Genomic DNA, 26,816 nt, shown 5'->3' on the forward strand with positions numbered 1-26,816 from the left:
AAAGAAGTCATAATATGTTCCCTGTGTGTTCTAGAATATACCCAGGAATTAATTTGATATGTTAATATACACAGAAATGGGAATGATTGTCATGAAGGAAGTAGTTTATGCTCACACATTCCTAGAAACAGGAGACAGGGCACATAACAAAGGGCCACGAGGGGAAGACCAGGATGGGTCAGGTCAGGAGGTAAGAGAGGTGAAAAAAGCATGGTCCACAGCTTTTATTGTGTTTTCAACAGGAAAGATAAGACAGGGTAGGATAAACAGTTTGGTATTGGCTAGTTTGAATACTGTCAACAGGCTTTGGAACATACGGGCTGACTTATTTGCCCGGCACAGGCCCTTAGATGATGAGAAATATAGTCTCCTATCTCCTAAGTGTAAGAGTCAGAAAGAGGAGGGTTTCCGACTAGGGGCTTTGGGTTGCTTAATTTACACATGAAAGAAACAGCCCCTAAGAGTAGTTTGTTACCTCTAAGAATTGGCTAGTCCTGAAAGGGGCATTCTTGGGAATTTCCTGGCAGTCCAGTGGTTAGGACTTCATGATCTCACTGCTGAGGGCCCAGGTTCAATTCCTGGTTGGGAAACTAAGAGCCCACAAGCCACGCTGTGTATTTGGGGACCTCAATTATTTGTCTTTCGCCATTTTCAGAGGTGTGGGTCTATGAGAAGGGCATGTGGAACAATCTCTCTAAAATACCAATCCCACGGGAGATAACTGGGATCTTACTAACACCATCATCCCTTGAATACCTGCTTTCTACTTGCTCACCTGGACAGCCCCTCCTTGGAATTGCTCCTTACTCTGTCCATGACTCTCTACCTTGTTGCAAGTCAAAGATCACATCTGGCTTGACGCACTGACACCCTGTTCTTTGGAAGTGACATAAAAATGGCCAATTTGGGGCTTCCCTGATGGCATAGTGGTTAAGAATCCACCTGCCAATGCAGGGGACACGAGTTCGAGCCCTGGTCTGGGAAGACCCAACATGTCGCAGAGCAACTAAGCTTGCACTGTAGAGCCCGCCACAACTACTGAGCTTGCACTGTAGAGCCCGCGTGCCGCAACTACTGAGCCCGAGTGCCACAACTACTGAAGCCCGTGTGCCTAGAGCCCGTGCTCTGCAACAGAGAAGCCACCGCAATGAGAAGCCCGTGCACCTCAACAAAGAGTAGCCCCCGCTCGCCGCAACTAGAGAAAGCCCACGTGCAGCAACGAGGACCCAAAGCAGCCATAAATAAATAAATGTATATTTTTAAAAAAAGACTAAAAAGGGGGGTGGGGCACAACAACAAAAAATATATGCTTAATACACGGATCTCCAAATTAAAAATCACAGCAGAGAGAAATTTCCTTCAAGTCATCCAGCTGGTTAGAACAAGGCCAGGAAGTGTAACCAGGTGGTCTGACTAGAGGGTCCATGCTCTTGACACTGCTCCAAGGAAGGGAAAATAGTGCCCATTTACAATTTAGCTTAGACCACTCAATTGTCAGGTGTGTAACATACCTGTGAACAGATCACAAATCTTTAACCCTCAAAACTCAAGGATGACGTCTTTGAGCATTCCAGAGGCACCTCAGCATCCGATAACTAAGACAGGAAAGGCAGTCTGCGGGCCAGAGTATGAGTACAAAGGGGAGAGGCAAATACTCCCCGAGACCAGATTCCTACAGATCTCCAGCATCACGTCTCTGTAGAGGGCCCTCCCAGCTGGACCAAATGCTCCCATACCATCTCAGTAAAACTCACAGACAGGTCCATGAACTTGACCAAGCCTGTAACAAACCCTTTAATCTCGTTATGCACATTTAATGATGTAGGAATTATTATGACCCCATGTTCTTTAATTTTTTTTGTTGAAGTCAAAGGCTACAAGTTTCAACAGTGGGAACCAACAGTAAATGAGAAACTGTTGACACATGTGCAATGGAAATATACAGCATTGACCTGGTCGTTACATCTTTGTACAAATAAAAACAAATAAAGGGATATTTGCAAGTCAAACCACTGACGACATACCTAAATAGACACAGATTTATTGAGAGGCAAGATTCTTTCTCACAAGACAGTCTCTATATTTTGTCATCACTAAATTAAGTCTTGACCACTATGTAAGAATTTCCACTCTGACATAACTGATTGTTTTCGTTACAGTGATTTACATGTATATAAGCCTTCACCTCAAAGCTATGACTTATTTCTCGTTGTAGCAAACTGTATTTGTTAAAGAAATTTGAACTTCCTCAACATTTAGGTATCATTTAAGTCACTGTGAAGAAGAGTTAATATGGCATGCTATCATTTGAGCTTCAAAGTTTGCCCTTGGCTAAAGTTTGAGGCCTTAGATTTCGGGAGGCTTCCTATCATTCCCAGAAATGATGAATGGCTCAGTGCACCTATTGTTTGTGTAAACAAGGTGGCTTATGCTGCTAACCTGTTATGCTTCTGGAGGTCTAGAATTCTGTTATGCTCTAGACAGAGTGCCCAATAAAAATCATAGGCACTGAGGTTCTAATAAGTTTCCCTAGTAGACATTTCACACATGCAGTCATAATTCATTGACAGAACTTAAATTAAGCACTCAGGATTCCTAAAGCTTGTCCCTGGTTTCCTCTGGACTCCAGTCCTTGTATCTTTTCCCTTGACTGAGATTGCTTTGTATTCTTGTGCTGTCATAAACCTTCGATGTTCAGTATAATATGCTGAGTCCTTTGATGCTTCCTAGTAAGTCATAACCCTGGGTAGTCTTGAGGACTTTCAACACAGTCATTCCTTATGACTTTTAAAGTCTTATAGATCTGTCCATAAAAGCCCATATAGTTTCTCTTTGTGGTCAACATAAGTCATATACTGTGCCAACTATACACACAGCTTTGTGTAAACTCTGTGAGGGAGGCAAACATAAAAATACACTACTGTGTGGCCATTCACTAACACACATATATTGAGTGTCTACTGAGGAAAATAAAAACGTAAAGTGAACAGAATCAGACAGTGGCTGGATGTGAGAATGATAAAAGAAAAATGGCTGTGAGGTGTCTGGCTTTGTCAACAAGACAGAAGATAGTGGAATTCACTGAGATTGTTTTTTCAGGCACCTCAAACACAATGTCTAAAACCAAATGCCAACCTTAGCCCTTTTCTACCTCCCTGCTTCCTCAGAGATTATCTATATTTCCTACAAAGTTACAAGAGATGATGCAACCATTGAAGACTGAGTTTGGTTTCTCACTCAAACTGAAAGGATGGCCAAGATGTACTATAAAATGAGAAAGGGGGTTACAGATCAAATGAGTATTATTTGATCCGTTTTAGTAAAAATGAATAGTGATCAGGAAAACAAAGATTCATACTACAAGAAGGAATCTAGGAAAGTGATAAGGGTATGGACTCCGCAGCCAGCCTAAATGGCCTCCAATCCCTAATCTCATACGTTGTAATGACTGTACAATTTTGGGCAAACTCCTTAATCTTTCTGTTCCTCAGTTTCCTGATTTGTAAAATGATGATAATGTTACCTATCACATAGACTTGTTGCAAAGGTTAAGAGTTGATGTATTTAAACATTCAAAACAATGGCTGATATACAGTAATACCACGTTTGCTTGCTCTTAGAATTATTATGGGTGCATCCTTATGGTGATGGTCTTGGCCAAATGACACATGCATAAACTCAGTGTATATGAATACACAGAAGGTGTGGAAGTATGAACAGAGGGTAACAGACATGAGAAATATTCAACCTGGAGACACAGATTTGGGGGAACTCTGTAGATCACTGAGTATAAAATGCATTGAGTGGGAATTAACTCACTCATGGAACACATCACAAGTGAGAAAGCAATGGCCTTGGATGGACCCTGGGAAGCACATTGTTTAATACATGGGCTAAAGACACAGACTCTCTGAAGAAGGGTAAGAATTCACAGAAACCAGGAAAGGACCTTCAAGTCAGAGAGGTGGGCAGCAGTCCAACAGTGATGGGAGGGCGGGAGGAGGAGAGAGGACAAAAGGGAACTTTGTGAGACCTGCTTAAGCCAGGCAACCATGGTGGAGGTCATTCTTTAGTTGTCAGTGGAGCGAAAGGGACATGATGGGGTGAGGACAGGCAGTGGACAGAACAGTCACGCAGGGTGTATCTGTGAGAGAAAAGAGAAGGGCAGAGCTCAATACACATGTAGGGCAGAAAGTGCTTGGGGGTGAGGAACACAGGTATAGATTGTGAGGACAGAAGGGGATTCAGAGGGAGAATTTAAAGACCAAGAAGTAGAGGCACAAAAGAAAGACAGTGGCCCTATACAAGTTAGGGAATATGGGAGAATGTGTTCAACAACAATGAGGAAGACTGAACCTGGAAGACGAGTAGCCCATTCTCCTTTGAGGCTATAACAAGCCTTAGAGAGCTCAGAAATTTTACACACAAATCTTCCCTGGAGAACACAACTCTGAACAATCTGCAGGTTGCCCAGTTTTATTTTCTTGAGAAATATTTCTGGATAACAACACAGAAGATGGCAGGTCTTCCATTCCTCCAGATACTTCAGGATTTCTATTCCAGTATCAAGATAAACCACCAGAGAACCACTGACTTTGGACTACACAGTTTTGCTTGTTTTCTCAGAGTCCTTCTTTGGCATCATAAACTAGGCAAAGAAATAGAAGATGTGTAAAAGAACCAAACGGAAATCAGACAATTGAAAAATTCAAAAATCAAAACGAAAATTCACTGGATAAGCTCAATAGTAGATTATATATGAGAGAGAAGGAATCAGTGAGCTCAAAGAGAAATCAATGGAAATTAATCAATGTGAGCAACAGAGAAAAGCAGACTGGGGGAAACAAAAAGATGGGAGCCTGAGAATCCTATGGAACAAGAACAAGAGAACAAAGGGCTGAAAAAACTATTTGAAGAATAACTAAAAAGTTCCCAAATTTGCCAAGTGGCATACACCACAAAATGTGAAAAGCTGAGCAAACACCAAACAGGAAAAGCCCTCCAAATTTTATGGCAGGTTATGTCATAATCAAACTTCTGAACTCTATATACAAGGAAAAAACACTTTCAAAGCACTTGACATAAAGGATACATTACAGATAGGGAAATAATGAGTCAAATGGCAGCAGATTTCTCAACTGAAACAGATCAGATTTCCCATCTGGAAGACAGAAGGAAATTACTTACTTGCCTTTCAAGTACTAAAAGAAAAGAACTGCTGACCCTGAATCTTATATCCCACAAAAATATCCTTTGGGAATGAAGGAGACATAAAGACATTTTTAGATGAAGGAAAACAAAAACATTTTTTACCAGAAAATCTGCAACAAAAGACAGGCTATAGATTTTCATGGGGCAAAAAATTTAAAAAGAAACTGTTAATGGAAGAAACTTGAGATTTCAAGAAGGAAGAAAGAACAATGTAATGAGTAAAAGTAGAAGTAAACAGACTGTGCTTCTTCTGAGTTTTGTAAAAATTGTTTGACAGTTGAAGCAAAAAGAACATCATCCAATATGGTGTTCAGTATATGAAAAGGAAATACTTAAGACAATTATATTAAAAGAATGGGGAATGTAAAGGTACCCAATGGAAGTACGGTTTCTACGTGTCAAAGTGCTAAAGTGTTGATACCGTAGGCTGTGATAAGTTATGTATGTACAATACAATACCTAGAGTAACCACTAAAATACAAGAGATATACTCAAAAACATCATAGATATATCAAGTGGAGTTCCTAACATTAAAGTAACCCACAAGAAGGCAAAACAAACAACAAAAAGTACCCCCTCAAAACCAAACAACAGAGCAACAAAAACATCATAAAATGGTAGTTGTAAGCCCTAAAAATATCAATAATTATTTTAAACTTAAATGGCCTAAATATACCAATTTTAAAACAGAAATCAGTAAGATGGATATAAGAAAATGAGCCAAGTATATGCTATTCACAATATTCACATATTACATTACTTCAAATGTAACAATATAGATAAGGTTGAAAATAAAATTATGGAAAAATATAAACCATGCAAACATTAACCAAAAAACTCAATAGTAGCTATATTAATATCAGATAAAGTATACTTCAAAGCAAAAAATTTTAGAGGAGCAAAAAGAAAGCATAATGATAAAAGGGTTATTACACCAAGATGACACAGCAATCCTAAATGTGTATGCACCAAACAACAGAGCTTTGAAATACATGAAGTGAACACTGACAGAACTTAAAGGAGGAAGAGACAATTCTAGAATTAAACTGCAGGACTTCAACACCCCTTTCTCAGCTGTTGATAAAAATACGAGGCAGGAAATCAGCAGATATAGAAAATCTGAAAAACACCCTCAATGAACAGTATCTGGTACATACATATACAAACTCCACTCAATGACAGTAGGATACACACTCTTTTCAAGCAGCCTTACTGAACATTCATCAAATATCCTGGGTCATAAAACAAACCTCAAAAAATTTAAATAGCCAAATCAAACGTAAAAGAAATCAGAAGAAAGCACAAAATACTCCAAACACTGGGAAATTAAACAACATCCTTCTAAATAATCCATGGGTTAGACAGTCTCGAATAAAGAAATATTTAGAACTGAATGAAATGTAATTAGAACATAAGACAAAAAGCTAAAACAGTACTGTGAGGGAAATTTATAGAACTTAATGCTTACATTAGTAAAGTGAAAAAAAAACCCTCAAATCAATAACCTAAGCACCCACCTCAAGAAACTGCAAAGGAAACTACTATCAAAGCAAGTAGAAGAAAGGATATAATAAAGACCAGAAAAAAATAATAATTCAGTGAAATTAGGAAAAGATAGAGGAAAAAATGATATAAAGTGCTGGTTCCTTGAAATAAAAAAATTGATAAATGTCTAAGAAGATTGACAAAGATAAAAGAGAGTTAACACATTTCCAATAATAGGAATAAAACAGGGACTATAAGTACAGATTCTGCTGCCATCAAAAGGATGATATAGGAATACTTTAAACAAATAAGAAAATTTAGATGAAATGGGACAATTCCTAGAAAAAGATAAACTATAAAAACTTATCCAATATGAAATAGATACTCTGAATAGTTCTATACATATTAAATAAAATAAATACATAATTAAAAAGCATCCAAAAGAAAAATCTCCAGGACTAAATGGTTCACTGGAGAATGCTACCAAACATTAAAAGAACAAATAAAACCAATTCTATACAACACACTGTCTTGTGAATAATACAACACCTGTTAACACATGTTAGGAGGCCAGAATCACCTAGACACCAAAACCAAACAATGACAATTGAAAAAAATATATAGAAAGAAAACTACATATCACTGTCACTCATGAAATTAGAGGAAAACTTCCTCAACAAAATACTAGCATATTTAATACTGTAATATAATATATAAAAATAATTATACTCCATGACCAAGTGGGGCTTATTCCAAGGATACAAGGCTGGTTCGACATTCAAATCTCGAACGTAATACATCATATCAACAGGCTACAGAAGAAAAAACACAGGATTCTATCAATTGATTACAAAAAAAACATTTGACAAAGTTCAACACTCATTCACAACAACAAAAAAACACAGTAAATTAGGAACATGGGAAACTTTCTAAACTTGATAAAGAAAACTCTATGAAGAAAACCTTACAACTAACACCATAGTTAATGATGAAAATCGGAATGTTTTTCCCCTAATATCAAGACCCAGGCAAGAACATGTTTTCTCACTACTAGTATTTAACATCATATTGGAAATCTTAGCTAGTGCAGTAGGACAAGAAAAGGAAATAACAGGTATACAGATGGGAAGAAGTAAAACTGTCTCTAATTGCAGATGATACTTCTATGTAGAAAATCCCAAGCATTCTATCAAAAGAAACAGCAAGGTTGCAGGATAACAAAATAATATGAAAAATATACACATTTCTGTATACTACCAAAGACTGTGTGGAAATTCAAAGTTTAAAAATCAATGCCATTTATAATTACTCAAAAAACAAAAACACCTGTATATAAATCTTAAAAACATTGTACAGGACCTATTACTGAAACTTATAAAATAGTAATGAAGTAAATCAAGCCATATCAAATAAATGTACAGACATAATGTTTTCATGAATTGCAAGACTCAAAACAACAAAGATGCCAACTCTCAACAAATAAATCTACCAATTTAACTTAATTTCTATCAAAATTCAATACAGCTTTTTTTTCTGGTAAAAACAGACAAGCTTATCCAAAATTTTACATGGAAATTCAAAGTAACGAGGAATGTTAATCAGTTTTAAATAAGAAGACTGAAGACAGAGGACTCACTTTACCCGATTAAAAGATTTACCACATAACTAGAGCAATTAGTAAACCAATAATAGTACAGGACCAAGAAAAAGTCTGAGTATTAGGTCTTTAAAACCACATGAAGAAAAGGTTTGTTTTTAAAGAATCAAAGCCTAAATAGTCTAAAATGGTTCAACAGAACGTGCCCATTCATATGTGTATTCTTATCTCCTTAAATATAAAGGCATTTGATGGCTCAAACCAAAAAAATAAGGTCCTTAAGAATAGAGACAATGTTTTAGAACAAAGGAGATGTTCAATGAAAGTTTTCAGACCTGTCTAACTCTCTTTAAACTGGATAGCAATGAATGTATATACAAGACACATAGAGTCTAGGTTCTTTACCATGGAAACAAAACTATCCTCCTGCCAATTAACTAAGGAATCAATGACAAAGTGCCATAGCTTGGCAAGGAAGTCTGAAAGAAACATTTTGTAGTTCATTTTCTATTTTAAGTCTCTCCCTTCTTTTTTAAAAAAATTCCTGAGATAACACTGAAGTGTAAACTAAGAAGAAAGATGTAGCTGAAGGTTTTCCTAAGTGCATAATAACCACTGGGTCTCTCTCTTTGATGAATTCTCAGATGTAGAGTAAGGCTCTAGGTTGGGTCAATTTCCAATATGACTCTTTAGATGACAACTGATATCCTGCAATAGGTATTTTCACAGGGAAGAAAATTGTGGTGTTTCTCTTTGGTATGAATGATCAGATTCTGAGTAAGATGTTTCCTCTGGCAAAAGATTTTCCTCAGTGGTTACATGCAAAAAGTCTTTCCCCAATAGGAGTTCTTGAAGATTGACTGAGGATTGCCCACTTGTGAAGGTTCTTCCCACATCTGTCACACTGACAGGGTTTCTCCCAGTATGAACCCTCTGATGCTGAGTGAGGGATGAGCTGCGACTGAAGGCCTTTCCACACTCACTGCACTCATAGGGCTTCTCTCCAGTGTGGATGATGGAGTGTCGAATGAGGTTTGTGCTCCAGCAGAAGGTTTTCCCACACTCGAGGCATTCATAGGGCTTCTCTCCACTGTGAATCCGCTGGTGCCTGGTGAGGCCTGACCTGCGGTTAAAGGCCTTCCCACACTCCATGCACTCGTAGGGCTTCTCTCCAGTGTGGATGCTGAAGTGCCGAATGAGGTCTGCCCGATTGCTAAAGGCTTTCCCACATTCTTTGCACTCAAAAGGTTTCTCTCCAGTGTGGGCCCGTTTATGCAAGATAAAAGTGGAGCAGTGGGTGAAGGCCTTTCCACATTCAGTGCACACATAGGGCTTCTCCCCAGTGTGAATCCGCTGGTGCCTCTTGAGGTATGACCTGTGGTTGAAGGCCTTCCCACACTCGAGGCACTCAAAGGGCTTCTCCCCAGTGTGGATGACATAGTGGTGAATGAGGGCTGCGCTCTCACAGAAGGCTTTCCCACATTCACTGCATTCGTAGGGCTTCTCCCCAGTGTGAATCTGCTGGTGCCACATGAGGTATGACCTGTGTTTAAAGACCTTGCCACATTCAAAGCACTCATACGGATTCTCACCACTGTGGATAATGTAGTGTCGAATGAAACCTGGCCTATCTCGGAAGGCTTTTCCACATTCTTTGCACACAAAGGGTTTTTCTCCAGTGTGGCTCCTGTTATGCAAAACAAAAGTGGAGCGGTGGGTGAAGGCCTTTCCACATTCATTGCATTTATAAGGCTTTTCTCCACTGTGAATCCGCTGGTGTTGTGTAAGGTGTGACTTGCGGTTGAAGGCCTTGCCACACTCCATGCACTTATAGGGCTTCTCCCCGGTGTGGACCATGTGGTGTTGAAGGAGATAAGTGCTCTTACTAAAGGTTTTCCCACACTCTGTGCATTCATAGGGCTTCACTCCAGAGTGAATCCTCTCATGTCGAGCAAGGAGGCGTTTCTTATTAAAAATTTTCCCACATTCGTTGCATTTAAAAATACTTTCCTCTTCCTGAATCATGAGATCATTACCAGATCCACATGAGTCATGGTCATGGACAGCACTTCCTGGAGGGACTGGCTCCTCTACAATCTTTGAACACACACCACCAGGTGTCCCTAAGCTGCCATATTCAGAGCTTGGTTTCCCAGGGAGCTTGCCCTTCTGGGGTTCTATCTCTGGTCTCAAGTGTCCTTCTTGCATTTCCAGTGATCCTTCCTGATCATTGATTTGGCCCAACTGGGAGTCCTCTGAAACTCTTTGTATTAGTTGTTGCTGGAATAAGACTCCCTCAGACAGGGCTGGCTCACAAGTGGTAGGTTCTGTGGTCTTGGGCTTTCCTTTGTCACCTGAAAGAAATTCAATACACAAAAAGATCTGTTAATAATGCCAACATGGAAGAAAGAAAATCAGTATTTCAGTGAAAAAAATGAAGATGGAAATAGTGTCTCTGTGTCTGCCACGTTTCCCGACCTCTGAATCCCAGGATAACAATTTCTTTCTTTCCTGATCCTCGGACTGTTGACACCTTGAAAGGGAGACCCAGAGAACTAGCTGGGTGAGAGGACGGGGGCTGGAAAAAGACATGGTCAATTCCAGACTGGATAGTTACGCAAATAAGTAACTCATCTGGGCTCACAGAGAGTTCATGGTGAAGAGATGACTCAGTGCAAAGCCTGAAAGCCCAACTATGTGATCAGAAGGTTGGGGTTTTAAGCCATAAGATAACAACTAGACCTCCAGAAACAGAAGGAGGGCAGGAGACTGAGTCATACAGGCACTGATTTAATCAGTTGTGCTTATGTAATGAGACTTGGTGAAATTCTTAGGTTGGCAATATTTCATGCATATATTGCCATACATCAATGCCAGGAGGCTAACAAGTCTGAGGACATAGTAGCTTATGTTTGGAACCTCTCCAAAATCTGTTCCTAAAAAACATCTGATGCAAACCTATTGGACAAAGAATTTACAACAACCATCTTAAAAAAGCTCAAGGAGCTAAAGGAAGATACAGAGAAAGTCAAGAAAACTAGGTAAAAACAAAATGGAACCATCAATACAAAAAAAGAAAACCTAAAAAGAAATGAAAAAGAGGGAATTCCCTGGTGGTCCAGTGGTTAGGAGTCCATGCTCTCACTGTAGGGGGCCCAGGTTCGATCCCTGGTCAGGGAACTAAGATCCCGCAAGCCATGTGGCGCGGCAAACAAAAAAAGAGAAAAGAAATGAAAAAGAAATTCAGGAGCAACAAGTTCAGTAACTAAAATGAAAAACTCATTAGAGGGATTCAAAGAAAAATTTGAGCAGGAAGAAGAAATAATCTGCAAATTTGAAGACAGGACAATGGAAAATATTGAGTCTAAGAAACAGAAAAAAAGAAAAGACTGAAAAATAGTGAGTAGAGCCTAAGGAACCTGTGATACACCCAATGAATCAACATACTCATTAGGGAAGTCCCAGAAAGAGGAGAGAGAAAGGGTCAGAGAGAATATTTGAAGAAATAGCAGAAAACTTCCCAAATTTGATGAAACATCCAAGAAGCTCAATGAATTCCAAGAAAAATAAAGAGACTCACACTGAGAAAATTACAATCAAACTTTTGAAAGCCCAAGATAGAGTATAGCAAGCATGAAGCAACTTGTTACATACAAGGGGCACTCAATAAGATTATCAGCAGACTTCTCATCAGAAACTTGGGAGGCCAGAAAGCAGTGGTTGAATATATTCAAGTGTAAAACGAACAAAAAGTGTCAAGTAAGAATCCTGTATCTAGCAAAGCTGTCCTTCAAGAGGGGGGAAGAGGGACTTCCCTGGTGGTCGAGTGGTTAAGACTCCATGCTTCCAGGGCAGGGGGTGCGGGTTTGTCAGGGAATTAAAATCTCACATGCAGCTCAGCACGGCCAAAAAAAAAAAGTGAGGAAGAAATTAAGACATTCCCATATATGAAGGCTAAAGGAGTTTGTTACCACTAGATCTGCTCTGTAAGAAATTCTTAAGGGAAAATTCTTCCAGGGTGAAATGTAAGGACACTAGACAGTAATTCAAAGCTATACCAAGAAATAGAGATCCTGATAAAGGTAAATACATGGGCAATTATAAAAGCTAGTATTACTTTGTAACTCCACTTTTTAAAAAAAAAAAAAAAATATATATGTGTGTGTATATATATATATATTTATTTATTTATGGCTGTGTTGGGTCTTTGTTGCACACGGGCTTTCTCTAGTGACAAGGGGGGGCTACTCTTTGTTGCGGTGCATGGGCTTCTCATTTTAGTGGCTCCTCTTGTTGTGGAGCAGGGGCTCTAGGCACGCAGGCTTCAGTAGTTGTGGCACGCGGGCTCAGTAGCTGTGGCACACGGGCTTAATGGCTCCGCAGCATGTGGGATCCTCCCGGATCAGGGCTCGAACCCTTGTCCCCTGCATTGGCAGGTGGATTCTTAACCACTGTGCCACCAGGGAAGTCCCGTGTAACTCCACTTTTTGTTTTTAAATGATTTAGAAGACTTTTTAAAATTGTTAATCTAAAGGCTACTATTATTGTAACTTTAGTTTATAACTCCATGTGTAGTTTCCTACATAATTTAAGAGACTAATGCATTCAAAAGAATTAGTAGTTTAAGTTTCTAGGCATACAATATATAAAGATGTAACTTTGTGACACGAACAATTGAAAGGGGAGATGACAAGAGTTGTAAAGGATTTTTGTTTGTTACTGAAGTTAAGCTGGTATAAAATCAAATTAGTGTTAAAACTTTAATATGTTAGATGTCATTCCCATGGTAACCACAAATAGCTATAGAATTTAAAGTAATTCCAAAAAGGAATTTAAATGTTTCACTACAAAATATCAACTAAACACAAGACTATAACACAGGAAATGAGAAAGAAAAAAGCTATAATGCATATAGAAATCAAATATCAAAATGACAGAAGTCTCTCCATATCAGCAATTACTTTAAATGTAAATGGATTAAACTCTTCAATTAAAAGACAGAGATTATCAGAATTGATAAAAACACATGATCCAGAGACTTCCTTGGTGATCCAGTGGTTAAGAATCTGCCTTCCAATGTAGGCAACACGGGTTCGATCCTTGGTCTAAGGAACTAAGATCCCACATGCCTTGGGGCAACTAAGCCCTGGCACCGCAACTACTGAGCCTGCACACCAGAACTAGAGAGCCCACATGTCGCAACTACACAGCCCATGCACTCTACTACAGAGCCCATGTGCTACAACTACTGAGCCCGCGAGCTCTGGAACCCACGTACCACAACTAGAGAGAAGCCCACACATTGCAACAAAGAGCCCACGTGCTACAGCAAAAGATCCCATGTGCCACAACTAAGACCCCACGTAGCCATAAATAAATAAATAAGTATTAATTTCTTACAAAAACCCACATGATCCAACTATATGCTTTCCAAAAGAGACTCACTTTAGATCCAAAGACACAAACAGATTGAAAGTCAGAGGATGGAAAAAGATATTCCATGCAAATACTAACCAAAAGAGAGCAGAGGTTTCTATATTAAAATCAGACAAGATAGGCTTTAAATCAAAAAAGATTACAAGTGACAATGAAGGACATTATATAACTAAAAGGTATAATACAGCAAGAAGATATTACAATTGTAAACATTTACATAATGACAGAAGATCAAAATACATGAAGCAAAGAATGACAGAATGGAAGGGAGAAAGAGCACTACAACAACAGATGGAAACTTCAACGTCCCATTCTCAATAATGGAGAGAACAACCAGACAAAAGATAAGTAAAGAAATAGATGACTTAAATAACATAATAAACCAACTAGATCTAACAGATACATACAGAACATTTTACCCAACAACAATAGCATACACATTCTTCTCAAGTGTACATGGGACATTTTCCAGGGCAGACCATAGGTTAGGCCACAAATTAAGTCTCAACAGATTTAAAAAGATATCATACAGGGCTTCCCTGGTGGCGCAGTGGTTGAGAGTCCACCTGCCGATGCAGGGGACACGGGTTCGTGTCCTGGTCCAGGACGATCCCACATGCCGCAGAGCGGCTGGGCCCGTGGGCCATGACCACTGGGCCTGTGCGTCTGGAGCCTGTGCTCTGCAGCGGGAGAGGCCACAACAGTGAGAGGCCCGCATACCACAAAAAAAAAAAAAAAAGATATCATACAAAGTATGATTTGTGTCTAATGAAAACAAAAACTTAACATACCAAAACTTACAGGATGCAGAGAAAGCAGTGTTAAGAGGGAGAGTTGTAGCTATAGATGCTTCCAGTAAAAAAAAAAAGACCTCAAATCAACAACCTAACAACATAATTAAGTAGGAAAAGAAAAGCAAACTAAACCCATACCTAGCAGTAGGGAATATGAAAGATTAAAGATAAATAATACAGGGGACTTCCCTGGCAGTCCAGTGGTTAAGACTCTGCGCCCCCAATGCAGGGGGCACGGGTTTGATCCCTGGTCGGGGAACTAAGATCTTGCATTCTGTGGCCAGTTTAATAAACAAACAAATATTTTTAAAAAGGTAAATAGTGCAGAGAAAATAGAGAAAAATCAGTGAAACAAAAAGTTAGTTATTTGAAAAGATCAACAAAATTGACAAACCTTTAGCTAGATGGACCAAGAAAAAGAAAAGATTCAAAATACTAAAATCCGAGATGAAAGTGGGGATATTACTTTTGATTCTATAGATATCAAAACAGAGTATAAGAGAATACTGTGAAGAACTATACACCAACAAATTGGAAAACCTAGATAAAATGAACATATTCCTAGAAACACAAAACCTGTGAAGACTAAATCATGGAGAAATAGAAAATCTGAATAGACCTATAACTAAAAAGGGATTGAATTAATAATCAAATTCTCCCAACAAAGAAAAATCTTGGACTTGATGGCTTCACTGGTGAGTTCTAACCAAACATTTTTTAAGAAGAACTAAGACCAATCCTCAAACTCTTCCAGAAAACTAAAGTGGACAAAACACTTTTAAACTCATTCTGAGACAAGCATTACCCTAATAGCAAAGCCAAGTACACTACAAGAAAACTACAGAGCAATATCCTTTATGAACACTGATGCAAAAATCTTGAACAAAATATGAGCAAAACGAATTCAGCAACATATCGAAAGGAATATACACCATGACCAAATGCAGTTTATTCCTGTAACGTAAGGACAGTTCAACATATGAAAATTGATCAGCGTTAACACATCACATTAACAGAATGAAGGAAAAAGTCCACATGATAATCTCAAATGATGCAGTAAAAGTCTTTGACAAAATTCATGATAAAAAAAAAATCAATGATGAAAGTCTGAAAGCTTTTCCTCTAAGATCTGAAACAAGTTAAGGACATCTATTTTCACCACTTCTATTCAACATAATACTGGAAGTTCTAGACAGAGCAATTGGCAAGAAAGAGAAATCAAAAGCATCCAAACTGGAAAGGAAGCGGTAAAATTATCTTTGCTTGCAGATGGTAGTTTATTACATGTAAAAACCACAAAAACGTCACAAAATAACTGCTGAATAAATGAGTTCAGCAAAGTAGCAGGATACAAAGTCAACACACAAAAATCAGTTGCATTTATATACATGAATAATGAACAATCTGAAAATGAAATTACAAAACAGTTCTATTTACAATAGCATGAGAAAGAATACTTAGGAATTAATCAACGAAGTGAAACACTTGCACAATGAAAACTACAAAACATTGCTAAAAGAGTTAAAGATGATGTAAATAAACAGAAACACATACCATGTTCCCAATTTGTAAACCTAATATTGTTAAGATATCAATACTACCCAAAGTGATCTACAGATTCAATGCAATCCCTATCAAAATCCCAGCAACATTTTTTTTTTAATCTTTTGGCTGTGCTGCATGGCATGGGGGATCTTAGTTCCCCGATGACCGGGGATCAAACCTGCACCCCCTGCATTGGAAGCCCAGAGACTTAACCACTGGACTGCCAGGGAAGTCCTCCAGCAAATTTTTTTGCAGAAATAAAAAAAAATCCCCCCTAAAATCTATAGTGCATCTGAAGAGACCCTGAATAGCCAAAACACTCTTGAAAAAGAAGAACAAAGTTGAAGAACAGAAAATTCCCGATTTCAAAACTTACTACAAAACTACAATGATCAAATACAGTGTGCTACTGGCATAAAATCAAATAGACCAAGGGAACAGAATCGACAGCCCAGAAATAAACCCTCACATACATCATGAAATGATTTTTGACAAGGGTGCCAAAACCATTAAACGGGGGAAAAGACAGTGTTCACAACAAATGGTGCCGGGAAAACTGAATACCTACATGCAAAAGAATGAAATTGGACCCTTATCTAACATCATATACAAAACTTAACGCAAAATGGAGAGAAGGGACTTCCCTGGTGGTGCAGTGGTTGGGAGTCCGCCTGCCAGTGCAGGGGACATGGGTTCGAGCCCTGGTCCGGGAGGATCCAACATGCCGCGGAGCGGCTGGGCCCCCATGCGCCACAACTGCTGAGCCTGCGCTCTAGAGCCCGTGAGACACAACTACTGAGCCGGCATGCCTAGAGCCCGTGCTCCGCAACGAGGAGTAGCCCCCGCTCACCGCAACTAGAGAAAAGCCCATGAACAGTAACAAAGACCCAACGCAGCCAAAAATAAAATAAATAAATTTATTTTTTAAAAAAATGGAGAGAAGAAAACATAGGGCAAATGTGGCATGGCACTGGATTTGGCAAACATTTCTCAGATATGACACCAAAGGCACAGGCAACACAAGAAAAAATAGAAAAATTGTAGTTCATGAAAATTAGGAAAATTTGTGATCAAGACACTACCAACGGAGTAAAAAGATAATCCAAAGAATGTGACAAAATATTTGCAAATCATGTATCTGAAAAGGGATTAATAATCAGAATATACAGAGAACTCAAACTTAACAAAACAAAAAAACAGCCTGATACAAAAATGGGCAAAGGACTTGAATAGACATTTCTTCAAAGATATACAAATGGCTAACAAGCACAAGAAAAGATGTTCAACATCACTAATCATTAGGGAAATGAAAATCAAAACTATAATGAGATACCATCTCACAACCATTAGGACAGCTATTATCGGAAAAAACAGAATAACAAATGTTGGTGAAGATGTGGAGAAACTGAAACTCTTGTGCACTGTTGGTAGGAATGCAAATTGGCACAGACTGTGGAAAACAGTATGGCAGTTCCTCAAAAAATTAAAAATGGAAATATTTATACTACATGATTCAGTAATTCCATTTCTTGTTATATGAATTCTTTCAATTCAAAAGAATTGAAATCAGGGTCTCAAAGACATTTGTACACCCATGTTCACAGCAGCATCATTCACAATAGCTAAAACATAGAAGCAACCCAAGTTTCCACCAAGGGATGAATGGATAAGTAAAATGTGAGACTGAGACACACACACACACACACACACACAAAAGAATATTACTGAGCCTTAAAAGGGAATGACATTTTAACACATGCTACAACATGGATAAACCTTGAGGACGTTATGTTGAGTGAAATAAGCCAGTCACACACACAAAATAGTGTGTGACTCCATTTACATGAGGTACGTAGAGTAGTCAAAAATCACGGACACAGAAAGATTGTGGTTGCCAGGGGCAGGGCATGGTAGGGACATAGGGGGATTACTGTATAATGGGCACAGAGTTTCAAATGATGAAGAGTTATGGAGAAGGCTGGTGGTGATAGCTGCACGACATTATGACTCTATTTAATACCATTCAATGTATACTTAAAAATGGCTAAGATGATATATTTTACACTATCTGCATTTTACCATACCCACAAAAAAAGATAACATGAGTAATGCACAAAGAATCCCTACAAATCAGAAAGAAAATGCAGGGCTTCCCTGGTGGCACAGTCTGCCTGCCAATGCAGGGGACACGGGTTCAAGCCCTGGTCTGGGAAGATCCCACATGCCACGTAGCCACTAAGCCTGTGTGCCACAACTATTGAGCCTGTACTCTAGAGGCCACAAGCCATAACTACTGAGCCTGCGTGCCTCAACTACTGAAGCCCACACACCTAGAACTTGTGCTCCACAACAAGAGAAGCCACCGCAATCAGAAGGCCACACACCACAACGAAGAGTAGCCCCCGCTCGCCGCAACTAGAGAAAGCCTGCACACAGCAACAAAGACCCAACGCAGCCAAAAATAAATAAATAAATTTGTTAAAACACAAGAAAATGCAAACAAGTCAATAGAATAAAATAGACGTTTATCATGAAATGACATTTCAAAGAAGAAAACTTAATTCATAGATTGACTCACAATCATACGATAAGGTGCTAAAGTTCCTTATGAACGAAGGAAAAGCAAATCAAAACCATGTGGGATACAATTCTGTATTCACTTGATTGTCAAAAATTGAGGAGCCTTATAATACCAGGTATTGGTCAAGGTATGGGTTGAAGAAACCTCCATTCTTTCCTGGTGGAAGTGTAATTGGTTTAGCCCCTTTAGAACATAACAGGAATTATCTTGTAAACTTGAGAATTTGCACAGCCTATAATCCAACAATTTCACTCTAAGAAACATTAAAAGACAGCCTAAACATGAGCAAGATGACCAATATATACAAATGTTCTTGGCAGCACTGTGAGAGTGAAAAAATGTGAACAATTAAATGCTGCAGACAATGGATGAATACAATGTGAGACAGGAATATTTTTAATTTATTTTCTTCACTGTAAGGAACTTCAGCATATTTTTACTTTGAGCAGAGAAAAGGATAAAGTTATAAAACAAGCAGAATATAAGTGATGAAGGCACTTTCATGAAAAGCTATTTTCCAGATTCTGATGTCGGAACTGGCCATGCCCAGGGGCAAGACCTCTTCAACTAGGTGAAAAGAGAAGCTACAGATAGGAGAGTCCAAATGAGTGTGGAAGGGCTGAAGATCAAGCAATATGAGGCAGACTTTACTTTCCACATGAAAACTTGCTGACACATTAGTGGTCACATGCTGAGGCATCTATGGCTACACCTGGGGTAGCTCATGCAGGACAGAGAGCTGACCAGAGGCATAAAGCAGATGTAGAGACCAGTTAGGGGAACTACTAGCATCCCGCAAGGAAAAGATGATGAGAGCTTGGACTCAGAATGTGGGGACAGATCTGATGGGAGGTGGTAGAAGTGACAGATTCAGGAGATGTACATGATGTAAAATGGACGGGATGTGGGAGGTAGCCGGATATAGGGGCCGATAGAGGTGGAGGGGTGAGGATACAGTCTCTGGGGCTGTATCTAGTCTCCAACCTGCCTAGATGGCAGGACCATGCGCTCTAACTTGCGAGAGGAAGGAGTGAGCATCGTAACGGGTTCCTTGCCAGGCATGTTGACTGGGTGCCTCTGAGATATTCAGGTGGAGAAGGGCAGAGAGCAGAGGGCAGAGGCTCGGAACTGCCTCTCTGAGGGGCTGTCGACGGGCTGCACACAGACACTCGCAGGCTGGTGGGGCCGCCCGAGGGACTAGGAGGGAAAGAGCACGACTCTGCAGGGGCCCCATCACCACACACGGCGGCCCCAGTGCCCTCAGCAGCCCAGATGTGGGGCACAGCAGGACAAATGTCACCGTCAGGTTTTACCAAACAGGAGGAGTAGGGAGACATGCAACAAGGGAAGGCTTCTTGAGTATCTGGACAGGGTGGGAAAGGGGAGGCAGAAGAGAGCTGGAGAGGAGCTGGGAGAGGAAGGAAGGCCCTTTTCCTCAGAGGTCAGAGGGAAAAGTGAGATGCATTACTCATTACAATACAGGGACAAGAATGACACCAACGGCTTACTTCCCACGAGCCACTGACTGCGGTGCAGACGCTGTGCTAAGCAGTTTTATGCTTTAATGCGTTATATGACCACGTCCCCAACAACCCGGGGACGGAGCAACTATCAGGAACAGACTGAGCGCAGCAGACCACACTCGCCAAACCATCTGCTCCTCCACTTGGACACATGGCTCAGCCCCATCTCCCAGCCCCGTCCCCCGAGTGTGGCCAAGTGCCTAGTGCCTATCAGTGGAAGCGGGGGGGGGGGGGCTGGTGTTTGTGCGAGTCTTCCTTGCCCTCTCACTCTCCTCTGCCTGCTGCAGGAGGTCAGGACAACCTTCAAGCCACATGCTGATGGCAGAGTGGACCCGGGTTCCTGAACAGCTGTGTGATGCACAGTCACACGGACCGGGTGTGCCTCAGAAAAAGTGCTTCCAGGGACATCCCTGGTGGTCCAGTGGTTAAGACTCCAAACTTCCACTGCAGGGGTCACGGGTTCGATCCCTGGTCGGGGAACTAAGATCCTGCACGCTGCGAGTCGTGGCAAAAGAAAGAAAGAAATACAAAAAAAGAACAAGTGCTTCCATATGCTGAGCACCAAGATGCTGGAGTCTGTCTGACATGGCAGCTAAGATTTAACTTAGTCAAACTTATATATACAAAGACACAAGGAGATCCCGAAGTTCACCAGGGCCACAAAGCTGGTGATCGGTGAAGCCCAGGCAGCTGGAGCCCAAGACACATCTCAGCTCATGCACCTCTATCCTCCAGGACAGAGGGACCTGGGGTCAAAGGGCTCCGTGGCCTCCAGACCACCAGAGGCCCGAACAAGACACTTCCCCAAGGAACCAGGGCCAGCGACCTTCCCCTGCAGGGTCTCCCAGCTGCCCAAACCTTGGCTCCTACCTGGACAGGTGCTTCGGGAGAGGTCTTTCTTCACTGTCCACAACTCCTGCCCCTGCTCCAGTTGGTAGATCAGCTCAGATCTGGGAACAGGACACCCTGTTCATGGAGAAAGGAAGAAGACACTAGGATTTCTGTGAAAACAAAGAAAACCTCTCGATCTAGTGTGGGACTTCAGGATGTGGACAAGACCTCAGAATGAAGCTGCTCCCATGCATATACAAAATGCTGTACTGTGAACTGGAAACCAAAGACATGCCACGCTGCCATGGAGTTTTTATTCCTAAGTCAAAAACTAACATATAGTGTATAATCGTAGTAAAAGGACTGTGTTCAAGCAACTTAAATGCATTACATCATTTCAAAATTGAAATAAATTTATGGAGTAATTTAAACAACTAACATATTTAAAATATTGACTCTTGGGAATTCCCTGGCGGTCCAGTGATTAGGACTCTGTGCTTCCACTGCAGGGGACAATGGGTTCAATCCCTGCTGGGGAACTAAGATCCCGCAAGCTGCATCGTGCAGCCAAAAAAAAAAGAAAATTGACTCTTTTCATTCAAAACAAGTTATGTTTCTTCATTGATCCAGTTCTTTTTTTAGAACCCAAGAAAAGTTTTGTATTGTTCTTCCTATAGGCCACAGAGGATTCTATCCTAGGGTTTCCTCACAGCATTCCCAGCAAGTACATATTGTGATCAGCACCATTTTTTAAAAAATTATAGTTCATTTACAATGTCAGATTAGTTTCAGGTGTACAGCAAAGTGATTCAGTGTATTTATATACACACACACACACACACACATATATATTCTTTTTCAGATTCTTTTCCGTTATAGATTATTATAATATATTGAATATATATAGTTCCTTGTGCTATACGGTAGAACCTTGTTGTTTATCTATTTTATATATGGTAGTATCTGTTGATCCCAAACTCCTAATTTATCCCTCACACCCCACCCCCCAACTTTGCTTACCATAAGTTTGTGTTCTATGTCTGTGAGTAGCCCTATTTTATAGATAAAAACCATACAGAAACCATGCTCAGGCAGATAATGTGATTTGCCAAAGAGGCCAGAATTGGTGAATGGCTGAGCCAATATGGAGCCCAGGTCTAGCCATCTCTGCTCTGTGTGCTGTTTTACCACAAGGCTATACAACACTGTTCCAGAAGGTGCTGGATCCAGGCATGGGGATAATGAGACTCCTGAGGAGTAACAACGGTAGTGACGGCAGCGAGCTTCTCAACTGCTAACCTGCACGTAACCTGGTCACACGAGGCACAGTTCTGACCCCTTCCCATAAGTTAGCCATGTACCCTTGCTATGGCCCTGGCAAGTAGATACCATCTTACCCCATTTTACCAACGAGCACCCCAAGGCACAGACAGCTTCAGTAATTTGCCCAGGACCACAAGGTTTTAAGGAGCAGAGTGGGGACTGAACATAAGAGTCTGGCTCTGGAGCCTGGGCTCCCCAGCACTACACTAAGGAGGAAACAGGCCAGCATCCTGAGACCGAGTGCAGGGCAGTTGTGAGGCAGGGATGTGAGCACGAAGATTCACCTGTTGGGAACAGGGGCCGGGGTGGGTGGGGCAGACTCAGTGACCCTAGATTTCAACGTTTCATGAACTACTAGAAAATAACAAAATTGAGAATCCTACACAGTGGTGTATGGTCACATTGGACATTTATAGAAACATCAAATAACATCTACTTTCATCAGTATTTCATAAAAGGATTGTTGCTTAAAATAAACCCACAGAGGAAGCTTCATCAATGAAAGTGTATGTTCTTTACTGGGTAAGTTCAGCTGTATGAGACTCAGTGCAGTAGCTGAGTTTTCCTGACTTTGCTAAGGACCAGGAGAGCATGAGAATCAAATGGGTGCCTGGAACAGGCCTGATATGCAGTCAGTCCTCCAATGACCAGAGTGAGCTGTGACTAGCATTAACATTAATATTTTCTTAAAAGTGACCCACTTTTTATTTTTCTTACATTCGTTCAAAAAGGGAATCCTCATTGTAAAAACAAAACAAAGCAAAAGGGAATCCTGGGCTTCCCTGGTGGCGTAGTGGTTGAGAGTCCGCCTGCCGATGCAGGGGTCACGGGTTCGTGCCCCGGCCCGGGAAAATCCCACATGCCGCGGAGCAGCTGGGCCCGTAAGCCATGGCCGCTGAGCCTGCGCATCTGGAGCCTGTGCTCCGCAACGGGAGAGGCCACAACAATGAGAGGCCCGCGTACCGCAAAAACAACAACAATAAAAACAAAAAGGGAATCCTGTTTAGCTCTGATAAACGGGAAACAGAAACCCAGAGTCACTTGAGTCGATGGCAGGTCAACCTGAAAAGGCAGCAATAAAATCCAAAGGATGGGGCTTCCCTGGTGGCGCAGTGGTTGAGAGTCCGCCTGCCGACGCAGGGGACACGGGTTCGTGCCCCAGTCTGGGAAGATCCCACATGACGCGGAGCGGCTGGGCCCGTAAGCCATGGCCTCTGAGCCTGTGCGTCCGGAGCCTGTGCTCCGCAACGGGAGAGGCCACAACAGTGAGACGCCCGCGTACCAAAAAAAAAAAACAAAACAACAACAACAACAAAAAACTCCAAAGGGTGAGGTTAAGTGCCAGCGAGCTCATGCTGCTGCTCAGGGACGGGGCTCCCTCTGTTGAAAATGGGAAATTAGCAACAGTGGGGGTGGGGGGAGGTGTTCAGTACTGAACCCGGATTTTCACTACATAATCAGGGAGGACACAGAATAAAGGAATGGCCTCCTCGGGGTGTCTCTCAGTGTCCCTGGTGAAGTGTCCGTGAGCCTTCAGAAACAGGGTTTCTCAGCCTCTGTTCAACTGACATTTAGATCCAGGCAATTCTTTGTTGAGGAGAAGGGGAGGGAGTACGTATGTCCTGTGTAGCATAAAGATGTGTAGAAGCGTTCCAGGTCTCCACTCAATAGATGCCTGTAGCATCTACATCCCAGTTGGGACAACCCAAATGTCTCCAGACATTGTCATGTGTCCTCTGGGGGACAACATCATCCTTGGATGAGAACCACTGGCTTACAAGGATATAAATAGGGTGACGGGAAAAAGCGACTGTGACAGGGGAGGGGCCTCCAAGAGATTTCGTGATCAGGAAACAGCTGGTGAGGAGGTGGTGACTGTGCTGAGAAGGGGTAGCCATGTGAAAAGCCCAAGCACACCCACACCCACCAGGCATAGAGAACAGCAACTGCAGAGGCCCGAGGCAAGTACGTTAAGTATGTGCACAGGAAATAGCAAGACACCAGCGTGACCAGAGCAGACTGAGCTCAGGGAAAGCATGGGGAAGAGAGTGAAGGGTCAGCAGGGCCAGATAGTGGACCTTCTTATTTTTAAAATTTTGTTATAAAATATCTAAATATGTCAAACGTTTCCTAATTTTGTGTAACCTCTTCTCATTAACACAGAATACAATCCCAATTCTCTAAAAACAGGCATGTCTTACCCTATGCCCTGGATTTACAGCTCTCCTTTCCCTCAAACTGAGAGGTCTAAAGTGATTATCCTCAGGCTGCTGTTTCTCCACCTTGATTCTCTTGCCCTTGTGGGCTGGATCATCGTTTGTTGAATGGGGCTGTCTTGTCCATCCTCAGGTACTAAGCAGCATCTCTGGACTCTAACCTGCTAGATGCCGGGACCACCCACACCCCAGGTGTGACAGTCAAATGTGGCTGCAGACTTCCAAATGTCTCCTGGGGACAAAACCGCCAAGTACTGAGAAGCACTACTCTCTCAGCTTCTCTCTCTTGGACTAGCAGAGGATCTTGGCCAGGACTCAGGGAACAAGAGACACTCATGAAGGCACAGGAGAACAGAAAAGCCCCATAACTGAGATCCTGTGGTTTAGAACAATACCTGTTGGCACTGAAGGCAAAAACCTCCCGAGGCCCCACCTGCCTCACCCTCTTCCTGGAGACCATCCCATCACTCACAGCCCTGTGGACTGGGCTGCAGGGGATACGTGAGCCAACCAGTCCCACCCAGTCAGCTCCCTGTCTGGAATGTGAAACAAGAACCTCAGACAGAGGCCAGTCTGTGCTGGGCACTGGGGTAGAGGCTCAGGGAAGTATGGGCTCAGGTGGCCACTCCTGCACTGCCTCCATCCCTGGAGCCCAGCAGCAGAGAAAGAAAAAAAGAGAAACAATATAAGTATGCAAAGAAGTAGAAACAAGGTATCTTGGGGCCCCAGAGAGCAGGGACTGGGGTGGCCACTCCTGTCACAAACTTGCTGAGGCACAAAAGCCATTTTGAAAAGACAGAGACGTGAACAAAGCCAGAGGGAAAACCAGGACAGGAGATCCAGAAGTCAGGGCATAATCCTGGTGGTTCCCAGTTCCTACATCAGTCCATCATATGGCCCAACAAGAAATTCTGCCTTTGGGCTCTGCAGAACACCCCTGTTTCCTTCCATCATTTTCTAGGAGCCAAAAAGGAACTTTATTCAAAGAGACACAGGGATAGCAGGCAGGAAGAGATGAATCTCAAAAATGACTGAAGTTGTGAGGAAAAGGGAGGAAGGGCTCCTGAGGCCGTCCTGACCAGCCAAGACAGAGCCAGAGTTTGGGATAAAGGAGGTGGCAGGTCCTCTGCACGGCAAAGTGGCAAGGCCTTACCCAGAGACACCAGAAGCCCACAGTTTTCCAGCATCACCTCCTGGTACAGGGTCCTCTGATCCAGGTCCAGCTGCCCCCACTCCTCCTGGGTAAAAGTCACAGCCACATCATCGAAGGTCACAGACACCTGGAATGTCAAACAGAGATAGTAGCATTAGCCTTGGGATGGTTGGATGGGATCAGAGCCCGTCTCTGCATCGCTGGTAAAGGTGCAGCAAGATCAAGGCCCTAATCACTGGGTACTTCCTCTGCACTGGGCTGAAGGGGAGGTGGACAATGCTTTGGACATAATACAATACAGCTATACTTTGGAGATATTGGGGGTTTGGTTCCAGACCACTCCAATAAAGCCAGTCACATGATTTTTTTGGTTTCCAGGAGCATATAAAAGTTATATTTACACTATACTGCAGTCTATTAAGTGTACGATAGCGTTATGTCTAAAAAAATAATGTAGACACCTTAATTAAAAATTACTTTAGGGACTTCCCTGGTGGCGCAGTGGTTAAGAATCCACCTGCCAAAGCAGGGGACACAGGTTTGATCCCTGGTCTGGGAAGATCCCACATGCCGCGGAGCAACTAAGCCCATGTGCCACAACTACTGAGTCTGCACTCTAGAGCCTGAGAGCCACAACTACTGAAGCCCGCACGCCTAGAGCCCATGCTCCACAACAAGAGAAGCCACCGCAGTGAGGAGCCCGCGCACTGCAACAAAGAGTAGCCCCCGCTTGCCACAACTAAAGAAAGCTCGTGCGCAGCAATGAACACCCAACGGAGCCAAAAAATTAAAAATTAAAAAAAAAAAAGTACTTTATTGCCACCTACTGTATAGCACAGGGAACTCTACTCAATGCTCTGTGGTGACCTAAATGAGAAGGAAATCCAAAAAAGAGGGGATATATGTATACGTATAGCTGAATCACTTTGCTGTACAGTATAAACTAACACAATATTGTAAAGCAACTATACTCCAATAAAAATAAAATTTTAAAAAAGGAATAAACTGAAAAGCAAGCAGGAAAAAAAAATTTTTTTAAGTACTTTATTGCTAAAAAATGCTACCCATCATCTTGAGCCTTCAGTGAGCTGTAATCTTTTTGTGGGTGGAGGGTCTGAACT

At 41.6% G+C, this 26,816-nt stretch overlaps 1 protein-coding gene across 1 annotated transcript in view; it reads right to left on the minus strand.

Moving 5' to 3' along the window:
• The window catches only part of LOC132510185 (zinc finger protein 850-like), a 66,829-nt gene that overhangs the window by 19,085 nt on the left and 20,928 nt on the right, over nt 1–26,816 (minus strand). Inside the window, exon 2 of the mRNA XM_060131966.1 lies at nt 9,021–10,303. Within this exon, the coding sequence (XP_059987949.1) occupies nt 9,021–10,303 (1,283 nt within the window). The remainder of the gene's footprint in view (nt 1–9,020; nt 10,304–26,816) is intronic.

The sequence above is a fragment of the Lagenorhynchus albirostris genome, chromosome 19 (genome assembly GCF_949774975.1).
Source record: "Lagenorhynchus albirostris chromosome 19, mLagAlb1.1, whole genome shotgun sequence".
NCBI lineage: Eukaryota > Metazoa > Chordata > Mammalia > Artiodactyla > Delphinidae > Lagenorhynchus > Lagenorhynchus albirostris.